The sequence below is a fragment of the Carcharodon carcharias genome, chromosome 5 (genome assembly GCF_017639515.1).
Source record: "Carcharodon carcharias isolate sCarCar2 chromosome 5, sCarCar2.pri, whole genome shotgun sequence".
Lineage (NCBI taxonomy): Eukaryota > Metazoa > Chordata > Chondrichthyes > Lamniformes > Lamnidae > Carcharodon > Carcharodon carcharias.
Genome location: NC_054471.1, coordinates 162,980,303 through 163,005,826, shown reverse-complemented (window position 1 = coordinate 163,005,826; position 25,524 = coordinate 162,980,303). Strand labels below are relative to the sequence as shown.

The 25,524-nt window shown below is 43.2% G+C and overlaps 1 protein-coding gene across 5 annotated transcripts in view; it reads left to right on the top strand.

The window, feature by feature from the left end:
- arid4b (AT-rich interaction domain 4B) overlaps positions 1–25,524 on the top strand; it is a 170,623-nt gene that overhangs the window by 81,391 nt on the left and 63,708 nt on the right. For all 5 annotated transcript variants that reach the window (XM_041188091.1, XM_041188092.1, XM_041188094.1 and 2 more), the window contains 4 exons: positions 5,123–5,253; positions 8,512–8,584; positions 9,262–9,356; positions 10,519–10,616. In XM_041188091.1, coding sequence (XP_041044025.1) covers positions 5,123–5,253; positions 8,512–8,584; positions 9,262–9,356; positions 10,519–10,616 — 397 coding nt within the window. The remainder of the gene's footprint in view (positions 1–5,122; positions 5,254–8,511; positions 8,585–9,261; positions 9,357–10,518; positions 10,617–25,524) is intronic.

Here is a 25,524-nt window from a genome sequence, read left to right as displayed (position 1 = left end):
GGGGCAATCTATGGGTGAAGCCAGATGACATCAGTAGAGTGTTGAATGAATACTTCATATCCGTCTTCACCCAAGAGAATGAGGATGAAGGTATCGAACTCTGGGAGAGAGACTGCGAGGTTCTTAAGCAAATTGATATAGGGAGTGACAAGGTATTGGAGGTGTTGGCAGCCTTAAAAGTGGACAAGTCTCCAGGTCCGGATGATTTGTGCCCCAGTCTACTGAGGGAAGCAAGGGAGGAGATCTCAGGGGCTCTGACCCAAATTTTTAATTCCTCTCTGGCCATGGGGGAGGTGCCAGAGGACTGGAGGACATCTAATGTGGTTATACTATTTAAGAAGGGTTGTAGAGATAAGCCAGGGAACTACAGGCCAGTGAGCCTCAAGTCAGTGGTAGGGAAACTATAGGGGAAAATTCTGAAGGAGAGAATCTATCTCCAGTTGGAGAGGCAAGGCTTGATCAGAGATTGTCAGCATGGCTTTGTCAGAGGGAGGTCATGCCTAACAAATTTGATTGAATCTTTTGGGGAGGTGACCGGATGTGTAGATGAGGGTAGTGTAGTTGATGTAGTTTGCATGGATTTCAGCAAAGCCTTTGACAAGTTCCCATATGGGAGACTTATAAAGAAGGCAAATGCACATGGGATACAGGGTAATTTGATCAGGTGGATTCAAAAATAGCTTAGTTGTAGGAGACAGAGGGTATTGACAGAAGGCTGCTTTGGTGACTGGAAGCTCATGTCCAGTGATGTACCACAGGGATCTGTGCTGGGTCCCCCATTATTTGTCATTATATAAACTCCATAGATGACTATTTGGGGGGTAGGATGAGTAAGTTTGCGGATGACACAAATATTGGTCGGTTGGTTAACAGTGAGGTTGAGTATCTTGGGCTACAGGAAGATATAGACGGGATAATCAAATGGGCAGATAAGTGGCAGATGGAATTTGACCCTGAAAAGTGTGAGTGATACACATTGGAAGGAGTAATTTGACAAGGAAGTATTCAATGAATGGCATGGCACTAGGAAGTTTTGAGGAACTAAGGGACCTTGATGTGTGTGTCCATAGATCTCTGAAGGCGGAGGGGCATGTTAGTGCGGTGGTGAAAAAGACATAATGGGACACTTGCCTTTATCAATCGAGGCATAGATTACAAAAGTAGGGAGGTCATGTTGGAGTTGTATAGAATCTTGGTGAGGCCACAGCTGGAGTACTGTGTGCAGTTCTGGTCGCCACATTATAGGAAGGATGTGATTGCACTGGAGGTGGTGCAGAGGAGATTCACCAGGATGTTGCCTGGGATGAAACATTTAAGTTATGAAGAGAGGTTGGAAAGACTTTGGTTGTTTTCGTTGGAGCAGAGAAGACTGAGGGGCGACCTGATCGAGGTGTACAAGATTGAGGGGCATGGACAGGGTGGATAGGGAGCAGATGTTCCCCTTTAGTTGAAGAGTCAGTCACGAGGGGACATAAGTTCAAGGTGAGGGGCAGGAGGTTTAGGGGTGATGTGAGGTTAAACTTTTTTACCCAGAGGGTGGTGATGGTCTGCAATGCACTGCCTGGGAGGATGGTGGAGGCAGGTTGCCTCACATCCTTTTTAAAAAATACCTGGATGAGCACTTGGCACATCATAACATTCAAGGCTATGGGCCAAGTGCTGGTAAATGGGATTAGGTAGGTAGGGCAGGTGTTTCTCACGTTTCAGTGCAGACTCAATAGGCCAAAGGGCCTCTTCTGCACTGTGAGATTCTGTGATAAGTGGGGCATTTTCGGGATGGCAACCTGTAACTAGTGGGGTGCCACAGGGATCAGTGCTGGGACCTCAGCAATTTACAATATATATATTAATGACTTAGATGAGGGAAATGAATGTACTATCGCCAAGTTTGCGAATGACATAAAAATAGGTGAGAAAGCAAGTGATGTGGGTGACACAAGGAGTCTACAGAGGGATATAGACAGGTTAAGTGAGTGGGCAAAAACTTGGCAGATGGAATATAATGTGGGGTTATGCACATTGGCAGGAAGAATAGAGGAGCTGAATATTATTTAAATGGAGAAAGACTACAGAAGGCTGCAGCACAGAGGGGTTTGGGAATCCTTGTGCATGAATCCCAAAAAGTTAACATATAAGTTCAGCAGGTAATAGGGAAGGCAAATGGAATGTTGGCCTTTATTTCAAAGGGAATGGAGTATAAATCTCAGGAAATCTTGCTAAAACTATACAAGGCACGAGTGAGACCACACCGAGAATACTGTGAACAGTCTTGGTCCCCTTATCTAAGGAAAGATATACTGGCATTGGAGGCAGCCAAGACAAGGCTCACTAGGTTGACCCCATGTATGGAGGGATTTTCTTCTGAGGAGAGGTTGAGTAGGTTGGGCCTGTACTCATTGCTGTTTAGAAGAATGAGAGGTGACCTTATTGAAACACTTAAGATTCTTCAGGGACTTGACAGGGTAGATGCTGAGAGGTGTTTCGTCTTGTGGGACTGCCTAGGACCAAAGGGCATAATCTCAGAGTAAGGGGATGCCCATTTAAGACAGAGATGAGGAGGAATTTCTTCTCCCCAGAGGGTAGTCAATCTGTGGAATTCTTTACTGCAGAGGGCTGGAGGGACTGGGCTGTTAAGTATATTCAAGGCTGAGATAGACAGAATTGTAATCAGTAAGGCAATCAAGGGTTATGGGGGAAAGGCAGTGGAGTTGAGGATTATCAGATCAGCCATGATCTCATTAAATGGCGGAGCAGATTTGATGGTCCGAATGGCCTACTTCTGCTCCTACATTTTATGGAAACTATCACCAATTGCCATAAAAACCCAACTGGTTCACTAATGTGGACCTGGTCTGGCCTGCATGTGACTCCAGACCCACAACAATGTGGTTGACTCTTAACTGCCTTCTGAAATGACCGAGCAAGTCACTCAACTCAAGAAGGTGGCTCACCATCACCTTCTCAAGGCCACTTAGGGATGGGCAACAAATGCTGGCCTTGCCAGTGATGCCCACATCTCCTGAAAGAATAAAAAGTGTTGAAGCACTTTGGCAAAATGCATGGAGAGGCCACTGTTCCTCAGTGGCATCATGGGCTAGTACCTTATCACTTCGTGTTGATGCATTACAGAAAGTGCTGATATGAATGAAAAGAGCTGATGGAAAAATCTTGTGAGCCATGAATGCCGAATTTATTACTAATTTACATTGAACGGCTTTTCATACAATAACAGAATGATAAAGTACAGAAGGACACCCCTCCATCTTTCAGATGAGACGTTAAACCAAGGCTCCATCTGACCGCTCAGGTGGATGTAAAGGATCCCAAGACACTATTTCGAACAAGAGCAGAGGAGTTGCCCCTCAATCGACATCACAAAAAAAAGATAAATTGTCTGGTCGTTATCACATTTGCTGCGCACAAATTAGCTGCTGCATTTCCTGTCTTACAACAGTAACAACACTTCATTGGCTGCAAAACACTTTGAGACATCCAGTGGTCATGAAAAGCATTACATAAATACAAGTCTGTCTTCCTTTCATTCAGCCCATTGTACTTGTGGCAGATCCTTGAGAGAGCTGTCCAATTAATACCACTTTCCTTGCTCTTTCCCCATAGAGCTGCAAATGTTTATCCAATTTCTTTGACAATCATCTCAGTTCCAGGACATCACTGCAGGAGTTCCTCAGGGTAGTGTCCTAGGCCTAACCACCATCAGCTGCTTTATCAATGACCTTCCTTCCATCATAAGGTCAGAAGAGAGGATTTTCGGTGATGATTGCACAATGTTCACCATTCACGACTCTGTAGATACTGAAGCAGTCCATGTCCAAATGCAGCAAGACCTGGACAATATTCAGACTTGGACTGACAAGTGGCAAGTAACATTTTTGCCACACAAGTGCCAAGCCATGGTCATCTCCAACAAGAGAAAATCCAACCATCGCTCCTTGACATTCAGTGGTGTTGCCATTACTGAATTCCCCCCTTGTCAACACCCTGGGGATTACCATTGGCCAGAAACTGAACTGGACTAGCCATACTGTGGCTACAAGAGCAGGTCAAACGCTAGGACTCCTGTGGCGAGTAACTCACCTCCTGACTCCTCAAATCCTGTACAAGTCAGGAGTGTGATGGACTACTCTCTACTTTCCTGGATGAGTACAGCTCCAACAGCACTCAAGAAGCTTGATGTCATTCAGGACAAAGCAGCCCATTTGATTAGCATCCTGACCACAAACATTTACTCCCTCCACCACCGATGCACTGTAGCAGCAGTGTGTACCATCTACAAGATGCACTGCAGGAACTCACCAATGCTCCTTAGACAGCACCTTCCAAACCCACGACTGCTACCATCTAGAAGGACAAGGGCAGCGGATAGGTGGGAACACCACCACCTGGAAGTTCCCCTCCGAGCCGTCTGCCATCCTGATTTGGAAATATATCACCGTTCCTTCACTGTCGCTGGGTCAAAATCCTGAAACTCCCTCCTTAACAGTACTGTGGGTGTACCTGCACCACAAGGACTGCAGCAGTTCAAGAAGGCAGCTTACCATCACCTTCCCGAGGGCAATTGGGGATGGGCAATAAATGCTGGCCTAGCCAGCGACACCCACATCTCATGAATGGATAAAAAGAAATTATAGGTACAGTGTCTCAAATCTGAATATTCAGACATTTTTAAAGCTGCCATGCATTAATTTTACTTGTTATTAAATGAGTAAAATAACTTACTGGGACAATTTGGTTGAGTGCTGCATTGGCATGGTGATGGGTCAGACTAGTTGTCGGCTTTGCAGTTTTTTCCCGCACCCTGAGTGGTCCACATGACCCTTGACCCCACCTGCTCGACTCAGCCCAAACCAAAAGCTGGCAAGATCAGAAATCTGGCACACAATCGATCTGTACTAATGAATCAGCTTCCATCATCCTTTCAGGCAGTACGTTCCAGGTCATAAGTTTTGTTCTGTACACCTGACTTGGAGTGCTCAATGCTGACACTGAGTGAACAATACGTACCGTTTAATTTTCCAGCACTAACTATAATAAGCAGAAAGCACAACAGATTGTTTTAAAATGTGGCCATTGATAAAATGTATTTTTTGGGTGGGATTTTCAGCTTTGGATCAGGCTTTAGAGTTCTTGAAGAGCGGAGCCATCCCCAATAATTGGAAGACGGAGCTGAAGGAAGAGAGCTCAAGCAGTGATGAAGAGGGACGTGATGAGGAAGAGGAGAGCAGTGAGGAGGAGGTAAGAATTTTATTTTGAGTAGGGGACTGGGAGGTTTGTTAGCAACTGATGAATTGTTTTTCCTCGGTTTCAAGTTAAATTATAGAACCCTTTCAGCATTTCAGATTCAATTTGGCATTGCCCCACTGCACTTCTGTGACTCCCAAACCACTGGGTGATGTCAGCCGGGCTCATGAATGACCGCCACAGCAGCTGTTATAGTCATATATAGCATGCTGCAGCACAGAAACAGACCATTGGGCCCAGCGAAACTAGGCGGAGGTAGAAAACGCAACCATTGCCAGGAGTGTGGCTGCTGGAGTGGGTAGCCAGGAGTGGAGGGGAAGAGAACGCAGTCATAATCAGAAAGGATTGTGGAGTGAGGAGTAACCCTGCTATAACCAAGAGGGAATCAGTGGCAGGGGAAGAGTGTAGCCAGGAGTGGGTGGAGGTTGGCAAGGTTTGAGGAACACGACATGTCAGTTGCCTCCTATTGCTCAGTATAGGTTCGCAAAAGAATAATGTTGGATTTTTATTTTCTATTGCATCGTCTCCATCACGGTTATAAAATGTTAATATAAAGTAGTAGTATGAAATTTCAGTGTTCACTGTGCCTAACTCTCCTCTGTTCAGTTCCATTTTGTTTTATTTGTCCTTTGATTAACTAGAACTGTAAGCTTAGATCAGATTCAGAAATCAGGGAGTGGATTTGAATTTCACTGCATTTTATATTTTTTACTTATTCTTTCATGGGATGTCAACAGTGCTGGAAAGGCCAATATTTGTTGCCCATCCTCAACCACCCTCTGAAATAGCCTAGCAAACCACTTTCAAGGACAATTAAGAGTCAACCACATTATTGTGAATCTGGATAAGGATGGTAGATTTCCTTCCCTAAAGGGCATGAGCAGACCAGTTAGGTTTGAAACCATTGCTGATGATATCATGCTCACCATTACTTCAATTCCAGGTTTTATTAACTATATTTAAATTCCACCAGCTGCCATGATGGGATTTGAACTCGCGTCTCGGAGTATTATCCTGGGTCTCTGGATTACTCATCTGGTGACATTATCACTACATCACCGTCTCCACCTCTCCCTATACAGAGGCACCCTTCAGTATTTGGGAATAAAATCAATTCCTCTCTTCCCCTACTTTCTCTCATTGCAGCCCCACCTGGCTATGACAAAACTACACTTCTCGACAAATATTTACACACTCAAAAATATAACACTTATGCAAACTAAGAATTAACCAGAACTAAAAATAAAGAAAAATAGTTCTGCAAAACTCTGCAGGAATAAAATTACTTAAGAATTTATTAGGATAGGTAAAAAGCCTGGCCAAAGATGAGCGTTATAAGGAGTGATTTAAAGGAGGAGAGAGAAGTGGAGAGGCAGGGAAGTTTAGGGAATTCTAGAACTTAGGGCCCAGGCAATTGAAGGCACAGCCACCAATTGTGGAATAATTAAAATCAAGGATGTACAAGAAGCTACATTGGAGGAATACAGAGTTCTCAGAGGGCTGTGGTGCAGGAGGAGGTTATAGAGACGGAGAGAGGCAAGGCCATGGAACAATTTGAAAACAAGGTTGAGAACTTTAAGATTGAAGCGTTGCTGTGCCAGGTGCCATTGCAGGTCAACCTGAAGCCCAAGCCTCTGAATCTACAGCTGTAGCAGCTCTGATGGACTGGTGCCCCTTTGAAGGAAGAATGCTCAGAATTGCACTTAACATTCCCATGGCCTCATTCCCCTGAACTGCATCTCAGTGCAATCGCATTGATCAAGCAGTTCTATTCACCTATGCATAGCTTTATATTATGTAAATCCACCTGCTGTTCTTAAGTCCATCTGTTTGAATCATTCTAGATCCAAGAGTTATATGGACTCGAAATATTAATTCTGTTTCTCTCTCTCCACAGTTGCTGTTAGACCAGCTGAGTTTTTCCAGCATTTTCTGCTTTTGTTTTCCTTCACTCTCATTTATCAGTTGGTGATAAATTTTCTAAAGTAACAATGTGCACTTTTATCTTTACGAACTGTGAACAGGCTGCTATGAAACTCAATGGTCAGTGGCCCAAGTTAAACTATTTTCCTTTCACCATTTGTAGATGATCGTTGATGGCAAACTTTTGTGCTTCACTGGGCGCCAAATAACCCAATAAATATATTATTTATATATATAGTATATTGAAATACCAGGAAGCAAATTCTATCAAGATGCAGCATCTCGAGAAGCAGGAGAATCATGATATTTATTCCTCTCAGTAATATCTTGGTCTTCAGCCAGTTGCCAGAAGGATAAGCAAGTCCTCTTTGGCCAGCAGCTGGTCAAGATCAAGTGATCAGAGACCTCGAAACAAGCCTGCCTGTTTCTTTTGAAAGTGTGTTCCTTTATCACTCTTGTGTAAAGCAATTTTCTCCCCCCACCACACCCACCCGCCTATTTGCAAATATCTGAGTGCATGGTTAACAGTTCCAGACATGATTCCTTTTTTTCTTAAAGTAATGGTCTGGATTTTGCTGTGGTAATAACAGTGAAACTCACCTTTCACCATCATTACTGCTCGGAAACTGACAGCAACTTCAGGAGTTTGTTCAAGTGCAGAATAATGCAGAAATCCAGAAGTTGCTGACGATGTATTTCTGCTGCTCCGTAGGGTGCACTGTAGAAGTTCCCACAGACTGCTACCTCCTTTGCAATCATGAATTGACAAAACTTCCAATCTCACCCTTTAAGTTTCACTTAAAAAAAAACAACTTGGGAAAAGATATAACTTGATTAATGACGTGTAACTGGGTTTTTAATGGTGTAATAGCTTCATAATTACTGTTATACACCCTTACTGACCCTGAAAAGCTAATTTTATATTTGTGAAATGTCAAATTTCTCCACAATTATTTAAAATTTCTAGATTTTTAAAATAATGCTTTATTTTTAAAAAGTCTTTACTTTAGCCTCTGTCTTAAAACAGCCTTATTTTTGTTTCGCTATCTGAAAATTTAAATTAAAGTGAAGGATTTTAAGTGTCTTTAACTTCCTAATTTGTTGTGTAAGTTTTGAAGGACTTAAGTAGCAACTAAATCTAATTTTGACTGTTGCTGGACAGTGTCCTTGGTGTTTCTGTGCAAGACAGTGTTTTTTTATCTGTCCATGAGTTCAGGTATGTCATTACAGAATCTCAAAAGTGAAGTTTTATATATGTTTACTCCCTTCCCCTTCCCTCCCTGCCACTTCCCCAAACCTACCCCCCTGCCCACCACCAAAAATCTTTAGGAAGAGGTGGAACCTTTTCCAGAGGAGAGGGAGAATTTCCTGCAACAACTGTACAAGTTCATGGAGGATCGAGGTAAGGGCCTTATTTAAAACGTATCCCATGAGCTGTAGCAAAGCCAAAACTAATCCTTGTCAGAATGTCAGCTAGGTTGTTTTCAATCTTAATAATTTGAGGCCTTTTCCCTCACAATCGCATTTTTTACTCAAGAGTTTTATTCTGAGCAGAGACCTTGGCTGCACTCGGCCCAGCTGCAATTGTACTTCTGTAGGACACTGACTGATCAGCAGAACCACATAATACAGCCAGTCTTGGATCTAGGAGTGGGAGGATCCTGATGATGCAGCACCCTGTTACCAGAACTGTTGTCTTTGCTGCCTCTTGACTGGCTGATATTGGGTTAGTGCGAAATTGTAAGATTCATGCTAAGTTGCTGGATGATGTTTGGTTGATCATCAGTTGTCAATAGCCTCCTATAAGTAGTCACCTATGTCGCAGCCCCAACCTTGGAAAGCAGCTGTGCTGTGAGCTGGTTGAAGTGTGGGACAATTTAACAATGATTGTGAAGTGTACAGTGCCTATGGGGCTAGAGGAAGGATAGGTGGGGATGTGGAGAGAGCAAAAGAAAGGAAGCGATGTTTACTCACCATTTCACTCAATTTTAATTTCTTTGAGTTAACTTTTGAAGGACTTAATTATCAACTAAAATTTGGTTAAAGCAGTGTTTTTATATTGTCTGTGTTTTCCTGCAGGTACTCCAATCAACAAACGCCCTGTGCTTGGTTACAGGGATTTGAATTTATTTAAGCTGTATAGACTTGTACATGAACTGGGTGGATTTGATAGTGTGAGTATTTGGTTTAAATTATTCTCTAGAGAGTGGTCATGAACAGGAGACCAAGCATAATTTTACCGAATGTAAAAGGTAGATTTTCTTTCTAGTTTTCCTTGTAGCAGAAGCCTGGCTAGAGAGAATGACTGTCCAAAAGGCCACTGCTCAGTTAACGTCAACACAATTCCAGCTGCTTAATGTCAGCATTACCTGACTCAGATAAAGAGTGTTCGTGTATTTGTTTTTTTTTTGTCAAGGACTCTGCAAATCTGACAATTTTGAAAGATTCCAAATTCTTCAGGCTAAGGTATTTTGCTGTTCCAATGAAAAAGAACACTGCTGCCTCTATGATAGATTGTGAGTAATGCTAGTTACATGAGTCAGGTTTGATTTTAATTGCTGCAGAAAACTTTCATTCCCTTCCATTTCATCCCATTTTGTATCCAAGCACTATAGATAGTTGGAAAGTGCCAGGATCCCAGTGGTTGTCTCATTATTCATCTGTAAATATGGTTATACTAAATAGCAAGGCAAGGTGCAGCCATCGATGGTGGAGCATTTAAAATCCGGGAGGCTGAAGAGGTCAGAATTAGAGGGTATTTCAGAGGGTTTTGGGGCTGAAGATTACACTGATGGGGAGGGATGAGACTATGGAAGGATTTGAAAACAAGCATGAGAATTTTAAAATCTCTGCAAATTTCGTGTTTATCCAATTCCCTTTTGAAATTTACTATTGAATATGCTTCCACCCCCTTGCTCCCTTTATCAAGGGGTGAATTCCAGATCATCGTCATTCTCTGCATAAAGAATTCTCATCTGCCCGATGGTTCTTTTGCCAATTAATTTAAATCTATGTCCTCTGGTTACTGTCACTGGAAACAGTTTCTCCTTATTTACTCCATCAAAACTAAAGAACACTGTGAATGCTGAAAATCTGAAATAAAAGCAGAAAATGCTGCAAACTAAATTGTGAACGCATTTTTTTCTCTCTCTGTAGACACTGCCTGATCCCCTGAGTATTTCCAGTATTTTCTGTTTTCGTTTTTGCAGTGTTAGCTGTGTAGTGGTTCATTTTGTATAGGTTCTTTTGAATTGTATTGCATATGGGACTAGAATTTGTGGTGCTTTCTTTTTGTTACAAGGTGATGTTATTCATCATCTGCCTTATTGCCTATAGATTGAAAGTGGTGCTGTGTGGAAACAAGTCTATCAGGATCTAGGAATCCCTGTGATGAACTCTGCAGCAGGCTACAATGTGAAGTGCGCATACAGGAAGTAAGTTCCTTGTTCAGTTACATTTTGCTGGACATATTAATGTACATTGAGACTCTATTTTACCATAAAAGCATAATAATGTAATTGCACCATGCAGCCTACGTGCGCAGATTGACAAATTTACCGTTCATTCCTGATGTCAGTTGCAGTAGAGTTGGTAGCACTCCTGCCTCTGAGTCAGGAGGCCATTGGTTCAAACTCTGCTGCAGAAACTTGAGCACATGAATATAGGTTGACACTGCCAGTGCCATTACTGAGGGAGCTTTGCACTGTCAGAGGTGCTATCTTTTGGTTGAGATATTAAACTCTTGGCTGGATGGAAAAGACCCTACACCCACTATTTCACAGAAGAATGGAAAAGGTCTTTCCTGTGTCCTGACCAATATTTATCTCTCAACTGACGTCAATAAAAAAGAGATTACCTGGTCATTTTCACAGTTTTGTCTGGGATTTTACTATGTGCAAATTGACTACTGCATTTCTTATATTAACAGTGATGACACTTGTAAAGTACTTCATTGGCTTAATCACTTAGGGATGAAAGGCACTAAATAAATGCAAATCTTCCTTTTCTATCAAGAATGCCTCTGTAATGTCAATGTTTTATATAATTAAGCATTTCATTTCTTCCAAATGTTTTGTTGCAGCCGTGAATACAGAATTTATTCGAACATTACTTGGAACATAGTATAACTGGTAACATTGTTTTGCATTGTCAGGTATATGAAATAAATTCTGTATACCACAGTTGTCTGTTGAGGAACTTTTCATGTATTCTGTGCACGTTGTAACGTGTTCGTAGAATTCATATTCACAACGTGTTGAATATAATCTGTTCTTTCTGTGAGTCATAAGTTGAAATGACACAATCAGTCTGTTGTGTAATAGGTCTTAGAGAAAGTCAATGATTCACCCAGTTGATATTACAGATTAAGTTGCTGAGCTCTGATTTGAACTCAGTAAACTTTGGTTGCATTCTCTGGAGATTGGTGGGGGCAAAGAAGGAGAGAAAGATCTGGTAGTAAGAGAGGAGGTCAGAAATGTTATTGTTAAGATCTTTGAAAATAATTGAGATGGTAGATAGTGAATGGCTGTACACCAATAGAGAGATCAAACAAGGGGACAGAATCTTATAACATAGCTAAAGGTGAATCCAGGATAAATGTCTTCACAGAAAGGAGTGTGTTAATGTGGAACACACTGCTCCAAATAATAATAGATGCAAAGTCAATTGAAATTTCCAGAAGGGAGCTGGAAATTCATTTCAAAACCAAGAGTATTGAGGGACATAGGAGAAAAGGCAGGACCTTGTGATTTAAAAAAAATAGAGTTGCCATGACCAACAGAATGGTGACGTTGGGTCAATGAGCTGAATGGTGTCCACAATAGGTTACAGATGCAGTACAGCCTTAAAATGCTAGGTTAATTTGACTTTCATTGCTAACCCTGAAGTGAAAAGCATATTCCAAAGCTGCAAGATTCCATGCTCAAACAGCACATAAAAACTCTGGCCTGAATCTGTTCATTGAGTAAGAATTAAACGTGGTGCTCCTTTGAGGGCACTACTCAATTTTTGCAGCAATAATGCATCATATAACACAGTTCTGTCCTTTGCATTATCTGACTCACCACAAGAAATCCCAGGGGATTTCTGACAATAATGTGAAAGCAGAATGGACTGCAAGTATTGTCTGCCCCTCACGTTTCAGGTATCCTGTGTTCTTACATGAATTATTGTGCTATACTTTGGTTGTATTTGCTTGACATCCTTAATTCAGCAGCATAGAAATAAAAAGCTGCCATAAATAAATAAATAAATAAAACACAGAAATCAAGAATGGACAGTAAAGCTGTCAGCGGAAGAAGTCATGAAGAAAATCAGTCATTTTTGAAAAGTGTTTTACCACTATTATGGTTCTTTGCCAGCTGACCATACACAGATAAAATGACAGGTCCGGATTTTCGCAACAATGCAAGCCCCACCCCGAATCTGGCACCCACCATTTTTGCCGGGGGGCGGAGGTGGGGGGGGTGGTGTGAGATATGGAGATGGGTCATACTTTGGACATGCACGGTTCACAGAGGTAGCTGCACTTTTAAAAGTGAAGCTACCTTCAGTCAGATGTGATTTTCACCCCCGAGGAATCTGAAAAACAACTCTTAGTCTTCACGTTTTTCAGGAGAAGGCCTAAACTTACCAGAGTTTTTTTGCAGTAGTAGGGAACTCATTTAGAGAGCTCAGGTCCCTTTTTGGACAACATTAAAAGTTTTACCAACTGCTGCAGAAGTTCAAAAAATTGAATCACAGGTGTGTAGCTGACATCCAAAGAAGTTGGGAGCAGGGGCTGGTGGCCTTGGAAGGGCAAAAGCTTCTGCCCATCATGATTTCAGCACACAGGTGGCAGAAAGGAGAATGTGCCAGAGAAAGGAGCTCTGTGCATTGTGCCAAAGAAGAGGCAAAATGGAGATGAAACCTTCACGCATTCGTGCCACAGGGACAAGTGAGCGTGACCAACATGAGGCCAGAGGGAGGGCACCAGAAGGTAGGGGCAGCACTGCACGCACCAGAGATCAGGAGGACAACTAGGTTTTACCCTAGGGTAAGGGTTTACCGACTGCGGAGGTCATAATCACAATATGACTGAGAACCAGTGCAGAAGGCGGCACGGATTAAGCCAGGAATTGGTCACCGACACATGTGGCATGGTGACAACATCACAAACCACAGCCTACTTTTCCTCATGCCCTGCCAGTGGCTCTCAATGTTACTGTGGCTCTGAATTTTTATGCAGCCGTTTCTTTCCAGCACTCAGCAGGAGAACTCTGCAGAGTCTCAGTTAGCCACACACAGCTGCATCGTGGCAGCTACTGGTGCCGCCTTTGCTTGGGTAGGGGAACACAACTTCCCAATGGATGTGACGTCTCGGACATAGAGGGTCATAGGTTTAGCACCATTTGTGGGCTTCCCTCCGGTGCAGGGGAACTATCTGTTGCATCAGCATTGCCATAAGGGCACCAACTCATCAACCTGACATCTTTATGAGCAGAAAATCTCTCCATTCCCTGAATGTGTAGGTGGTGTGTGACCACAAGGTGTGTGCACGGTATCCTGGAAGCTGCCACAACGCAGTCATCCTGAGGAATTCCCAACTGCCTCAGCTTTTTCAAGCACTGACATAGGTCTGTAGTTAGCTTCTGGGGGACAAGGTTTTCCCTTAAGGAAGTAGCCAATGACCCCCTTTAGGCAGCTGCAAGTAGAGCCCAAACAGCACTATAACACCAGCCGCAGTACAATAGAGGAGGCTATTGACATTATCAAAACTCGCTTCCATTCTGGAGGAACCATAAAGTATACCCCTGCAAGGGGGTCTCGAATAATATTGGTGTGCTGCATGCTGCACAATATGGTGCAGCAGAGGGGCCTACAAGTGGAAGGGCAGAAGCTGGACCCATAGATATATCTTCTGAACAAGAGGAAGATAAGGAGCAGCACGAGGAGGTCCCTGTCTGGTCTTATAGATCTGACAAGGAAGAGGGAGAGGGCAGCAATGGCAGACCAGCTTAGGAGCAGGCCCATATTGCCATGGCTGACTCTTTGCAGGAGGAGGGTCATCGCCAGAAGCCTGCTAATCCAGAATAGATTCACTTAGGCTCTTGAAAGCATACAGTTAACATCAGATAGTGTCTGGTGAGCAGCTTCTATAAAATAAATCTTAAACGTAGAAGCTACACTTCATGAGAGAAACGCCCATCTTCAACAAGGAGAAAGCCAACCTCACAGAATTCAATTCATTGCCATAAATGTGACTGAAACCATGACCATCATCGTAACCCTTGGCCTGAACAAATTGCACAAACACCATTTGAGAAGTCCTACCCAAACTGGACCCTTCACAAATCTGGAAATGGCTGCCAATCAGTCAGCGAAGATGCCAAAATATAAAAACAAAAAAACTGCGGATGATGGCGAAGATGCCAACCTGTGCCTACTCAGTTCACCCCCACTATGCTGACCATAGGAATGACCAAAGCTGATGAAGGCATTTTTGACTAGTGACATTTACATTTACAATGTGAAGAGCTATATTGTTGGGAAATAGAGATAATTTAAAGGAGTTATATTGGTATTTTTGAGTATTAGGAATGAGTTTTAGCTTTAATGTTTAAGTTTGATTTGTATTTCTGTATTTGTGTGTTAAGAAAAAATCAAGTTGAGTTTTAGATTCACTTTAAAAGGTGCCTGCATTTCTAATGAGAATTTACAACTATAAAAGAAGTTAGACTAACACAAGTAGAAAAACTGGGCTGTTTCCTCGTAACAGGGGTCCAGAGAGGCAGGTCTCTCCCACAGACATACACAAAAGAAAGTAGAAACAGCCATTTGATTTGGAAACTCTTTGAGTTCAGTTGGTTTTGAAATCAACTGCCAGGTAGAAGCAACCTAGAAGGCTCAGATAGCCAGTCCCAAGCTAAGGTTGGTTGAAAGCAGCTGCCAGGGAGAGACTGGAGAAAAGGAGACAGATAGCAAGTCCCAAGCTAAAGGAAAAAGCCCAAAGGAGTGGAACAGTAAAAAGTCCCAAGCAGACCTTCTAGTCAAAGGAAGGACAGGAACCTGAAAAAGGCCCTGTTAAGTGAAGTTAAGAGTGAGGGGCAGAGAAGGGCTCCAAGCTGCAGGACGCAGAGTAAAAGTGATTATAAAGGCTTTGAGAAGTCACAAGATCCAAAGAGGCAACTGAATGTCTGTAACTCTTGCTATGGGCACGTGAAGCAGTGGTGTACTGTTGACAGCGGAGTTGGTGAGAGAGAGTGTGGAAGAAGGATTGAATGCATGTGGTGACCCGGGGAGAGGAACATCAGAAGGAGAGTGAGAAACCCTGTAGATGAACCCTTATGAAGGCATCTGAGAGAAAGCGTTGGCTTAGGAGAAGATTCCAAAGTTAGTTCTTGGACAGTAGAGATTGGAAATCTTCGTGTGAAAGACGGAGTTCAGAGAGACTGGTTCACTCATGGTGTGACAAGTGTCTTGGGGGGGGAGTTGAGGAAAGATCCATTGCATCTGTTTGGGGTGGCATCTGTCACTTGGTTTCAGAGTGTGGTGTGTCTGACCACAGGTCGCCAGTTGCTTTACATGGACTATACTTACTGTGAACACTAGAGTATAAGATAGCTTCTGTAACTTGTGCTATCCTTACAAATCTGTATATATCTGTAAAGGTATAGTTGTGTGTGAAGGAGTATTGTAATAAAGTTCATCTTTTCTTGTTAAATAAATGTTTTATGCTTCTGTTAAAAGTTCATTAGCTGACTCTGGTGACTCTGTTCAGCTGCCCCTCTCCTCTAAACAAACAAATTAGAAGTTAGGATCTATCAAGCTGGGTTCCACTCTGGGATCAGGCTTGCCCAATCATAACGTCAGCTGCCATAACAATATCGAAATAACTGACTCCCTCAGACCATCTCATCCCTCGGGCATCAGAAAGAGGAAGAGTTGCCTGACTAATCCACACTCCATCAAAATGGATACCAGCACAAAGTGCTTAATTGCAGTATGTCCAAAGTGATAGGTTCACCATGGTTACACTATTAGAGATCGAGGTAAGGCAGCGCCCTGCACTCACGCACACTCGTATGAAGTTCCCCTATGTTTCTTCGGAGGAGATGTATAGGGCTGCTTTCATTCTATATGGCATTGAGGAGAATGGTGCTGGCCTCATCGTGCAGGGACCCATTGGGGGTCCCTCTTCAAACTTTCACCTCTGGGTTTTTGCACGGACAGCTGTTGTCACTGGCAACCTTTTTTTTAATTAATGGGATGTGGCTGTTGCTGACTAGGCCAGCACTTATTGCCCATCCCTAATTACCCTTGAGAAGGTGGTTGTGAGCTGTTGTCTTGAACAGCTGCAATCCATGTGATGTAGGTACACCCACAGTGCTGTTAGGGAGGGATTTTGACCCAGTGACAGTGAAGGAACGGTGATATATTTCCAAGTCAGGATGATGAGTGACTTGGAGGAGAACTTCCTGCTGCTCTTATCCTTCCAGATGGTAGTGGATGTGGATATGGAAGGTGCTGTCTAAGAAGCCTTGGTAAATTCCTGCAGTGATCTTGTAGATGGGACACTTTGCTGCCATTGTGCATTGGTGGTGAGGGGTGTGAATGTTTGTGGATGGGGCATCAATTAAATGGGCTGCTTTGTCCTGGATGGTGTTGAGCTTCTTGAGTGTTGTTGGAACTACAATCATCCAGGCAAGTGGAGCGTATTCCATCACGATCCTGACTTGTGCCTTGTAGATGGTGGACAGGCTTTAGGGAGTAGGAGGTGAGTTACTCACAGCAGGATTCCTAACCTCTGACCTGCTGTTGTAGCCACAGTATTTTTATGTCCAGTTCAGTTTCTGGTCAATGCTAACCCCCAGAATCCCCCCTAGTGGGGGATTCAGCAATGGTAATGCCATTGAATGTCAAGAGGTGATGGTTTGGTTCTCTCTTGTTGGAGATGGCCATTACCTGGCACTTGTGTAGCACAACACATTACTTGCCACTTGTCAGCCCAAGCCTGGATATTGTCCAGGTCTTGCTGTGTTTGGACATGGATTGCTTCTAGTCATCCATATCCAAAAAAATTGCCTTCTCATCTCCTTATTTGGGACACTGGCTTTTACTCTGCTGTGGTGGGATTTGAACCCAGACCCCCACAGCATTGCCCTGGCTCTATGGATGACTAGTCCAGTGACAATACCACGATACCACCGCTTCCCCAGTGCAAGATCATGCAACATATGGAATAAAGTAATGAGATACATGCTCATTAAGTGTATTGAAAATGATTCTTTAAATTCCATTGAATTAATGGAGCAAATGGTAATTCACAAGATGATTTGTACTGTCCAAGGCAATTGATTAGTGTTGCTAAGACAGCTGCACTCACCTTGAAATGTCATGGATTTAGTTGTTTCTGTCTAGTGTTGAAGTTTTTACACATCAGAGCCATCTTCATCCCTCTGATAAAAACCAGTGTCCCAAATAAGATTAGAAGACAATATTTTCTTGGATATCGATGATTAGAAGCAGCCAGAATTTTGAAAAATGTTTTAAGAAAGCTTTTTTGTATCAGTAAGGTGGGATGCAATAGCGGTCTTCAGAAATAGAAATGGTTTTGAGAAAGTAAATGAGGAGAACCGATTTCCACTGGCAGGAGAAATGGTGATCAGTGGACGCAGATTTAAGATATTGGCAAAAGAATGAGAGTTATGATCGGGAATGTACTGCCTGGAAGGGTGGTGAAAGCAGATTTAATAGTAATTTTAAAAAGGGAATTGCATATATAGTTGAAAAGGAAGTTTTTGCAGCAGCTATAGGAAAAAGAGCAGGGGAGCAGAACTAATTGGATAGCTCTTTCAAATAACAGGCGCAGGCATAATGGGTTGAATATGCTACTTCTGTGTTGTATAATTCTATAATGCAATACATGATGAAGGACAGCCCGGGAAGGTGAGCAACTTCAGAATATTTTTAGCTCTACAGAAGACAGCCAAGGTACCGTCTGTATTAACACAGAGCAGCTTGCTGATGTAATCCCTTTCTGTGTTACACTCAAGATCTGTCCATATTAACACAGGTCTCTGCTGATGTAATCCCTTTCTGGGTTACTCTTGAGATATTGTCTACATTAACATAAAGCTGTTTACTGGTGTAATCCATTTCTGGGTTACGGTCTCAAGAGATACTGTCTGTATCAACATAGAACTGTTTCCTGGTGTATTCCCTTTCTGGGTTACTCTCTTGAGAGATGATGTCTGTATTAACACAAAACTGTTTACTAGTGTAATCCCTTTCTGGGTTACAGTCTCGAGAGATACTGTCTGTATTAACACAGAACTGTTTCCTGGTGTATTCCTTTTCTGGGTTACTCTAAAGATACTGTAGGTATTATCATAGAATGATCACAGCACAAGAGGCTATTTGGCCCATTGTGTTTGTGCCAGCTCTCTGTAAGAGCAACTTAGCTAGCCTAACTCCGTCGCTCTTTTCCTGCAACCTGCAAATTTTTCTCTTCAGATAATCATCCAATTCCCTTTTGAAGTCCACGATTAACTCTGCTTCCACCACACTCTCAGTTCATAATACTTCCAAGTTTTGTGCCATCTGCAAATTTTGAAATTGTGCCCTGTACACCCAATTTTGGGTCATTAATATAGATCAAGAAAAACAGTGATCCTAATAACAACCCCTGGGGAACCATATCTTCCTCCAGTGCACAAGGCAATTATTCACCACTGCTCTCTGTTTCCTGGCACTCAGTCAACTTCATATCCATGCTACCACTGTCCCTTTAATTCCATGTACTTTGACTTCACTGACAAGCCTGTTATATGGCACTTTATCAAAGGTCTTTTGGAAGTCCATCCGCATCAACAGCATTGCCCTCATCAAACCACTATTATTACATCTAAAAACTCAATCAAATTAATTAATTTTGATTTGTTCTTAATAAATCCTTTGCTCTCCTTAATTAACCCACATTTATCCAAGGGGAAATTTTGTTAATTTTTTCCTGGGTTATCGCTTCTAAAAGCTTTGCCATGACTGAAGTTAAACTGACTGGACTGTAGATGTTAGGTTTATCCTTATACCCTTTCTTGAACAAGAGTTTAACGTCGACAATTCTCCATTCACCTGACATCACCCTGTATCTAGGAGGATTGGAAGATTATGGCTGGTGTCACTGCAATTTCTACCCTTACTTCCATCAATATTGTTGGCTGCATCTGATCCAGTTCCGGTGACTTACTAGCTTTAAATTCAGCCAGTCTTTCTAATATCTTCCTTTTATCAAGTTTTAGCCCAAACAGCGCCTCAGCTACCTCTCATCTTTTGCTACAACTTTGGTGGCATCATCATCTTTGGTAAAAACAGATGCCAAGTACCCATTTAGTACCTCAGCTATGCTCTCTGCCTCCGTGCAACAATTCCCCTTTTGGTCCCCAGTCGGCCCTATTCCTGGGGTACGTGTCAAGGGTAGCCCATTTTGCAGGAGTCAGCCATATCCTACTTCATAATTGGATGGATAACTGCAGAGCTCTCACATGTAGCTCCACAAAGCTGCTTTGAACATGACAGTGGCCACACCCTGGTAACTGCAAGAGGTGAAAGAGCATGTGGGCTGGTCCACATGTGAGGGAGAAATCCTATCTCCAACTACCCTTTTTCAAGTGCGCAAAAAAAACTGCCTTGACAGGTGTGGCAGAGGAAATAGTATTTCTGTATTGGCACTGAAAGCATCACAGCACAGCTGTGTAGACAGCTGTAAGGTTCATTGGCACAGGTGCAGATGGTGCTGCAGATCATCCACTGTGGTCAATTACATCTCACTTTTCTTAACTTGTCAAACCACCGGGAACAGATATACAAGTCTGAGAGTGTGGGGCTGGCCAATCGCAATCTATCTCCATTGTAATCAACTCATGCGCAGGCTTTTCTTGTGCACACGTCTTACCAACTCCTTCATACACATCGCGTTGGAATGCACTCCTTCAGTATTCACCCACACACTATAGTATATTGTAGGCAAGACATATAAGAGGGAAAAAACAAGAACACTACTTTGCTGTTCGAAGGCATACATTTCAAGAAGCTCAGAATGCAGACAGCAAAGCACAAAACGTAAGCTAGAAAGTTTGGGCAGTCCCAATAAAATGAGACAGTTCATTCTTGCCATGCACGTCTGCGATCAGGCTCCACAGCCATGTTAGGAAGCACAACAGATGACTTGAACGATGCAAGATACAGCCACCTTCGATAACGAAAGGAAACTGACAACAGACATTTTTGTGCCTATGGAAGACTTTTGGATTCCCTTTTATGTTGATGCTAGCCTCTTCTCATACTTTCTCTTTTCGGCTGGTGGTTTATTTTCCACCTTCCTTCTGAACTTCTTATATTCAATCTGGTTCTCACTAGTATTAGCCATCTGACACCTGTCATATGCAGTCTTTCTCTGCTGCATCTTAATCCCTTTCTCTTTTGTCATCCAGGGAGCTCTGGATTTGTTAGTCTTAACCTTTCATCCTCGAGGGAATGTACCTCGACTGTACCCACACTATCTCCTCTTTAAAATCTGCCCCTTGTCCAATTACAGTTTTGAATTTTCAATTGCAGAGCTGTTTACTGTTGTAATCATTTTCTGTATTTGTCTCGAGAGATACTGTGCATATTAACACAGAGCTGTTTACTGATTTAAGTGCTTTCTGTGTTATGGTTAAGATATTGTCTGTATTAATAAATATAGCTATTTGCTGGTGTAATCGCTTTCAGTGTTTCACTCGAGATATTGTCCATATTAACACAAAGCTGTTTGCTGGTGTAATCCCTTCTTGTGTTACACCCGAATGATACTGTCTGTTTTAAAACAGCTATTTACTGTTGTAATCTTTTTCTCGCTTACACTTGACCTCCTGTCCATATTAAAGCAGTTGTTTACTGGTGCATTTCCTTGTGGAGTTTTTAGTACCATCTTTCCAATGATGTAGCATTTGCTTCTGTAAGCAGATTTTTGTACGCAATGATTCACAAACAAGTTTTCTTTGTACTCTTGTCCTCTGAGATGAATCTGCCAATGATCTATTAGCTGTTTCAGTTTGTAATAAGTTGTTTACTGCATTGGACATTTTGCACCTTAGAGCTTCAGTAGTTAGAAGGGGACCACTTAGCTCATCGTACCTGTGTTGACTCTTTGCCCAATCAGTTTGAGACTAATTCCACTGCTGCATATTTTGTCTATAGCCCTCTATGCCCAGCTGCTTCAAGTATTTATCTGTTCTTCTTTTCAAAGATGTAGTCTCCCCACATTTGGAAAAGCATCTGTGCTCTATCAGCTCTCAATAGAAAAATGTCTCTGAACCACTCTTCTAGCTCTCAGCAACAATCAAAAACATCTTGGCTTCCCAATCAGTGAAAGTAGGTTTTCTCTAATCACCCCCTGACCAAAAGTCTTCATAATTGTAAAGACTTCTAGTAAGCTAGAGTCCATAAATAAAAGATAGGTAAGAATTCCAGGAGTGAATTAAGGATAAATTTCTTTACTCAGCAAATAGTTAGAAAGCAGACCACATTGTCACAGGAAGTGGTTGAAGCAAATAACCTAGATGCTTTTAAAAGGAAACAAGATGAGTCGGTGTGAAAAAAAGAAATGGAAAGATATGCTGAGCCTGAATGATAGATAGAATGGGAGGAGGTTTGTGTGGAGCATAAGCACAAGCACAGGTCATTTGGGTAGATAGCCTTTTTCTGTACTGTATATTCTATGTTCCAGTGGAAACAATCCCAGTATTTGAGTCTGTTGTCCTACTGTCCTTTACCATCTCTTTTGCTGTCGTCTTTGAACTGTCAACAGTTTTTGAGATTATGGCACACATGATTATGTGTAGTCCATGAGTTTAATGGAGTGAACTTTCAAAGTACTTTCACGCAAGTAGCTATGTGAAGCCCAACAAGTGACAGGTGCCAAAAGTATAAAATAAGTATAACAGAATCAAAATGAACATGGCCATAAAAGGCAAGTCCTACAGAATGGTGAACTTTCTTCTGAATCTGAAGTAGGGTATATTGAAATAATGATTTGGAAGTGATCCTGGTGGTGGTGGTTGTGGTGGTGGTGGTGGTGGTCCATTTATTGTTGCATCCTATATAATTATCAATAAACAAGGTCTCAAGAGTCACTTACATGAGTTCCACCTCATAACTCATAGTTTGTGTTCTCTGATGTAGTTGCAGTGTTTTGGGAAAGGAATAAAGTTCACAAAGAAATTGATGATCTGAGATGTTACCCAGTTGGTAGAAATCCCACCTCAGTGTCTGAAGGTTGTTGGTTCAAGAGCCAATCCTGAACTCGAGCATATGAGCCAGGCTTATACTCCAGTGCGGTACTGAGAGAGTCTTGCACTATCAGAGGTAACACCTTTCAAATGAGATGTTGAACCAAGGTCTCATCTGCCTTTCAGATGGATGTAGCAGGGAAGTTCCTTCCTGGTGTCCTGGCCAATATCTTCACCAACAAATCATCACTAAAACAGATTAACTGGTCATCATCTAATTTCTGATGCTAGGACTTTGCTGTGAAAATTGGCTGCTACACATCCTACATTAACAGTGCACTTCAAAGAATACTTAATTGGCTGTAAACCACTTTGGCATGTCCTGAGCTCATGAAAGGCGCTGTAGAAATGCAAGCCTTTCTTTCTTGCTCCAACAACTCATTGACACCAACACCCATCTAGGACCCTCCACCCCTGCCTGTCCCTCCAACCCCACCCCATCTTCCAATCCCAGCCCCGGCCGTGTATTCACTATACTCCCTGACCTTCCCCTCTCCGATGCTGAATGTTCAGTGTTCAGCAAAGGACTTGGTTTCATACCCTTGCGCCCTCATCTCAATGAATTTCGGGCTCGGCACGATGCTGAACTCTTCTTCTGCCGTCTTCGTCTCCGGGCTCACTTCTTTGGGCAGGAGTCCTCTCCCCATTTAACAGATCCTTTTACCCACCTCCAATATTCTCCCTTCACCTGGACCCCTCCCTCTGGATTCTTACCTTCTCTTGATCTTTTCATTGAGAACTGTCGGCGTGACATTAGTCGTCTCAATTTCTCTGCTCCTCTCATCCATTCTAATCTGTCTCTCTGATCTGAACTTACTGCACTCCATTCTCTCAGGTCCAACCCCAACATTGTCATCAAACCCGCTGACAAGGGTGGTGCTGTTGTTGTCTGGCGCACTGACCTTTACCTCACGGAGGCTGAGCGTCAACTCGCAGACACTTCCTCCTACCTCCCCCTGGACCATGACCCCACCACTGAACATCAAGCCATTGTTTCCAGGACTGTCACTGACCTCATCTCCTCTGGAGATCTTCCTCCCACAGCTTCCAACCTGATGGTCGCCCAACCTCGGACGGCCCGCTTCTACCTCCTATCCAAAATCCACAAACAGAACTGTCCCAGCAGACCGATCGTGTCAGCCTGTTCCTGCCCCACGGAACTCATTTCTCGTTATCTTGACTCCCTTCTCTCTCCCCTTGTCCAGTCCCTTCCCACCTACATCTGTGATTCCTCTGACACCTTACGTCACATCAACAATTTCCAGTTCCCTGGCCCCAACCGCTTCCTCTTCACCATGGACGTCCAATCCCTCTACACCTCCATCCCCCACCAGGATGGTCTGAGGGCCCTTAGCTTCTTCCTTGAACAGAGGCCCGAACAATCCCCATCCACCACTACTCTCCTCCGTCTGGCTGAACTTGTTCTCACACTGAACAATTTCTCCTTTAACTCCTCTCACTTCCTCCAAATAAAAGGTGTGGCTGTGGGTACTCGCATGTGGGCCCCAGCTATGCCTGTCTCTTTATGGGGTATGTGGAACATTCCTTGTTCCAGTCCTACTCCGGCCTCCTCCCATAACTCTTTCTCCGGTACATCGATGATTACTTCGGTGCTGCTTCATGCTTTCGTCAGGACCTGGAAAAATTTATTAATTTTGCTTCCAATCTCCACCCCTCCATCATTTTCACATGGTCCATCTCTGACACTTCCCTTCCCTTCCTTGACCTCTCTGTCTCAATTTCTGGTGATAGACTGTCCAACAATATCCATTACAAGCCCACCGACTCCCACAGCTACCTTGACTACAGCTCCTCGCACCCCGCTTCCTGTAAGGACTCCATCCCATTCTCTCAGTTCCTTCGCCTCCGTCGCATCTGTTCTGATGATGCTACCTTCAAAAACAGTTCCTCTGACATGTCCTCCTTCTTCCTTAACCGAGGTTTTCCACCCACAGTCGTTGACAGGGCCCTCAACCGTGTCCGGCCCATCTCCCGCGCATCCTCCCTCACGCCTTCTCCTCCCTCCCAGAAACATGATAGGGTCCCCCTTGTCCTCACTTATCACCCCACCAGCCTCTGCATTCAAAGGATCAAATTCCGCCAACTCCAGCATGATGCCACCACCAAACACCTCTTCCCTTCAACCCCCCACCAGCGTTATTCCGGAGGGATCGTATCCTCCGGGACACCCTGGTCCACTCCTCTATCACCCCCTACTCCTCAACTCCCGCCTATGGCACCTCCCCATGCCCATGCAAAAGATGTAACCCCTGCCCCTTCACTTCCTCTCTCCTCACCATCCAAGGGCCCAAACACTCCTTTCAAGTGAAGCAGCATTTCACTTGCATTTCCCCTAACTTAGTCTACTACATTCGTTGCTCCCAATGCGGTCTCCTCTACATTGGAGAGACCAAACGTAAACTGGGTGACCGCTTTGCAGAACACCCACGGTCTGTCCGCAAGAAAGACCCAAACCTCCCTGTCGCTTGCCATTTTAACACTCCACTCTGCTCTCTTGCCCACATGCCTGTCCTTGGCTTGCTGCATTGTTCCAGTGGAGCCCAACGCAAACTGGAGGAACAACACCTCATCTTCCAACTAGGCACTTTACAGCCTTCCAGACAGAATATTGAATTCAACAACTTTAGATCTTGAACTCCCTCCTCCATCCCCACCCCCTTTCCGTTTCTTCCCCCTTTTGTTTTTTCCAATAATTTATATAGATTTTTCTTTTCCCACCTATTTCCATTATTTTTAAATCTTTATCTTTTATGCCCAGTTAGTCTTTCCACCCCACCCCAACTAGAGTTGTACCTTGAGTGTCCTGCCATCCATTCTTAATTAGCACATTTGTTTAAATAATTCACCACCTTCAACACCTCTTTATTCTTTTGTCTGTGACATCTTTTGATTATCTGCTCCTATCACTGCTTGCTTGTCCCTACAACTACCCCGCCCACCCACTTCTCTCCCCCCACGCCCCCGCCTTAAACCAGCTTATATTTCACCCCTCTCTTAATATTCACTCAGTTCT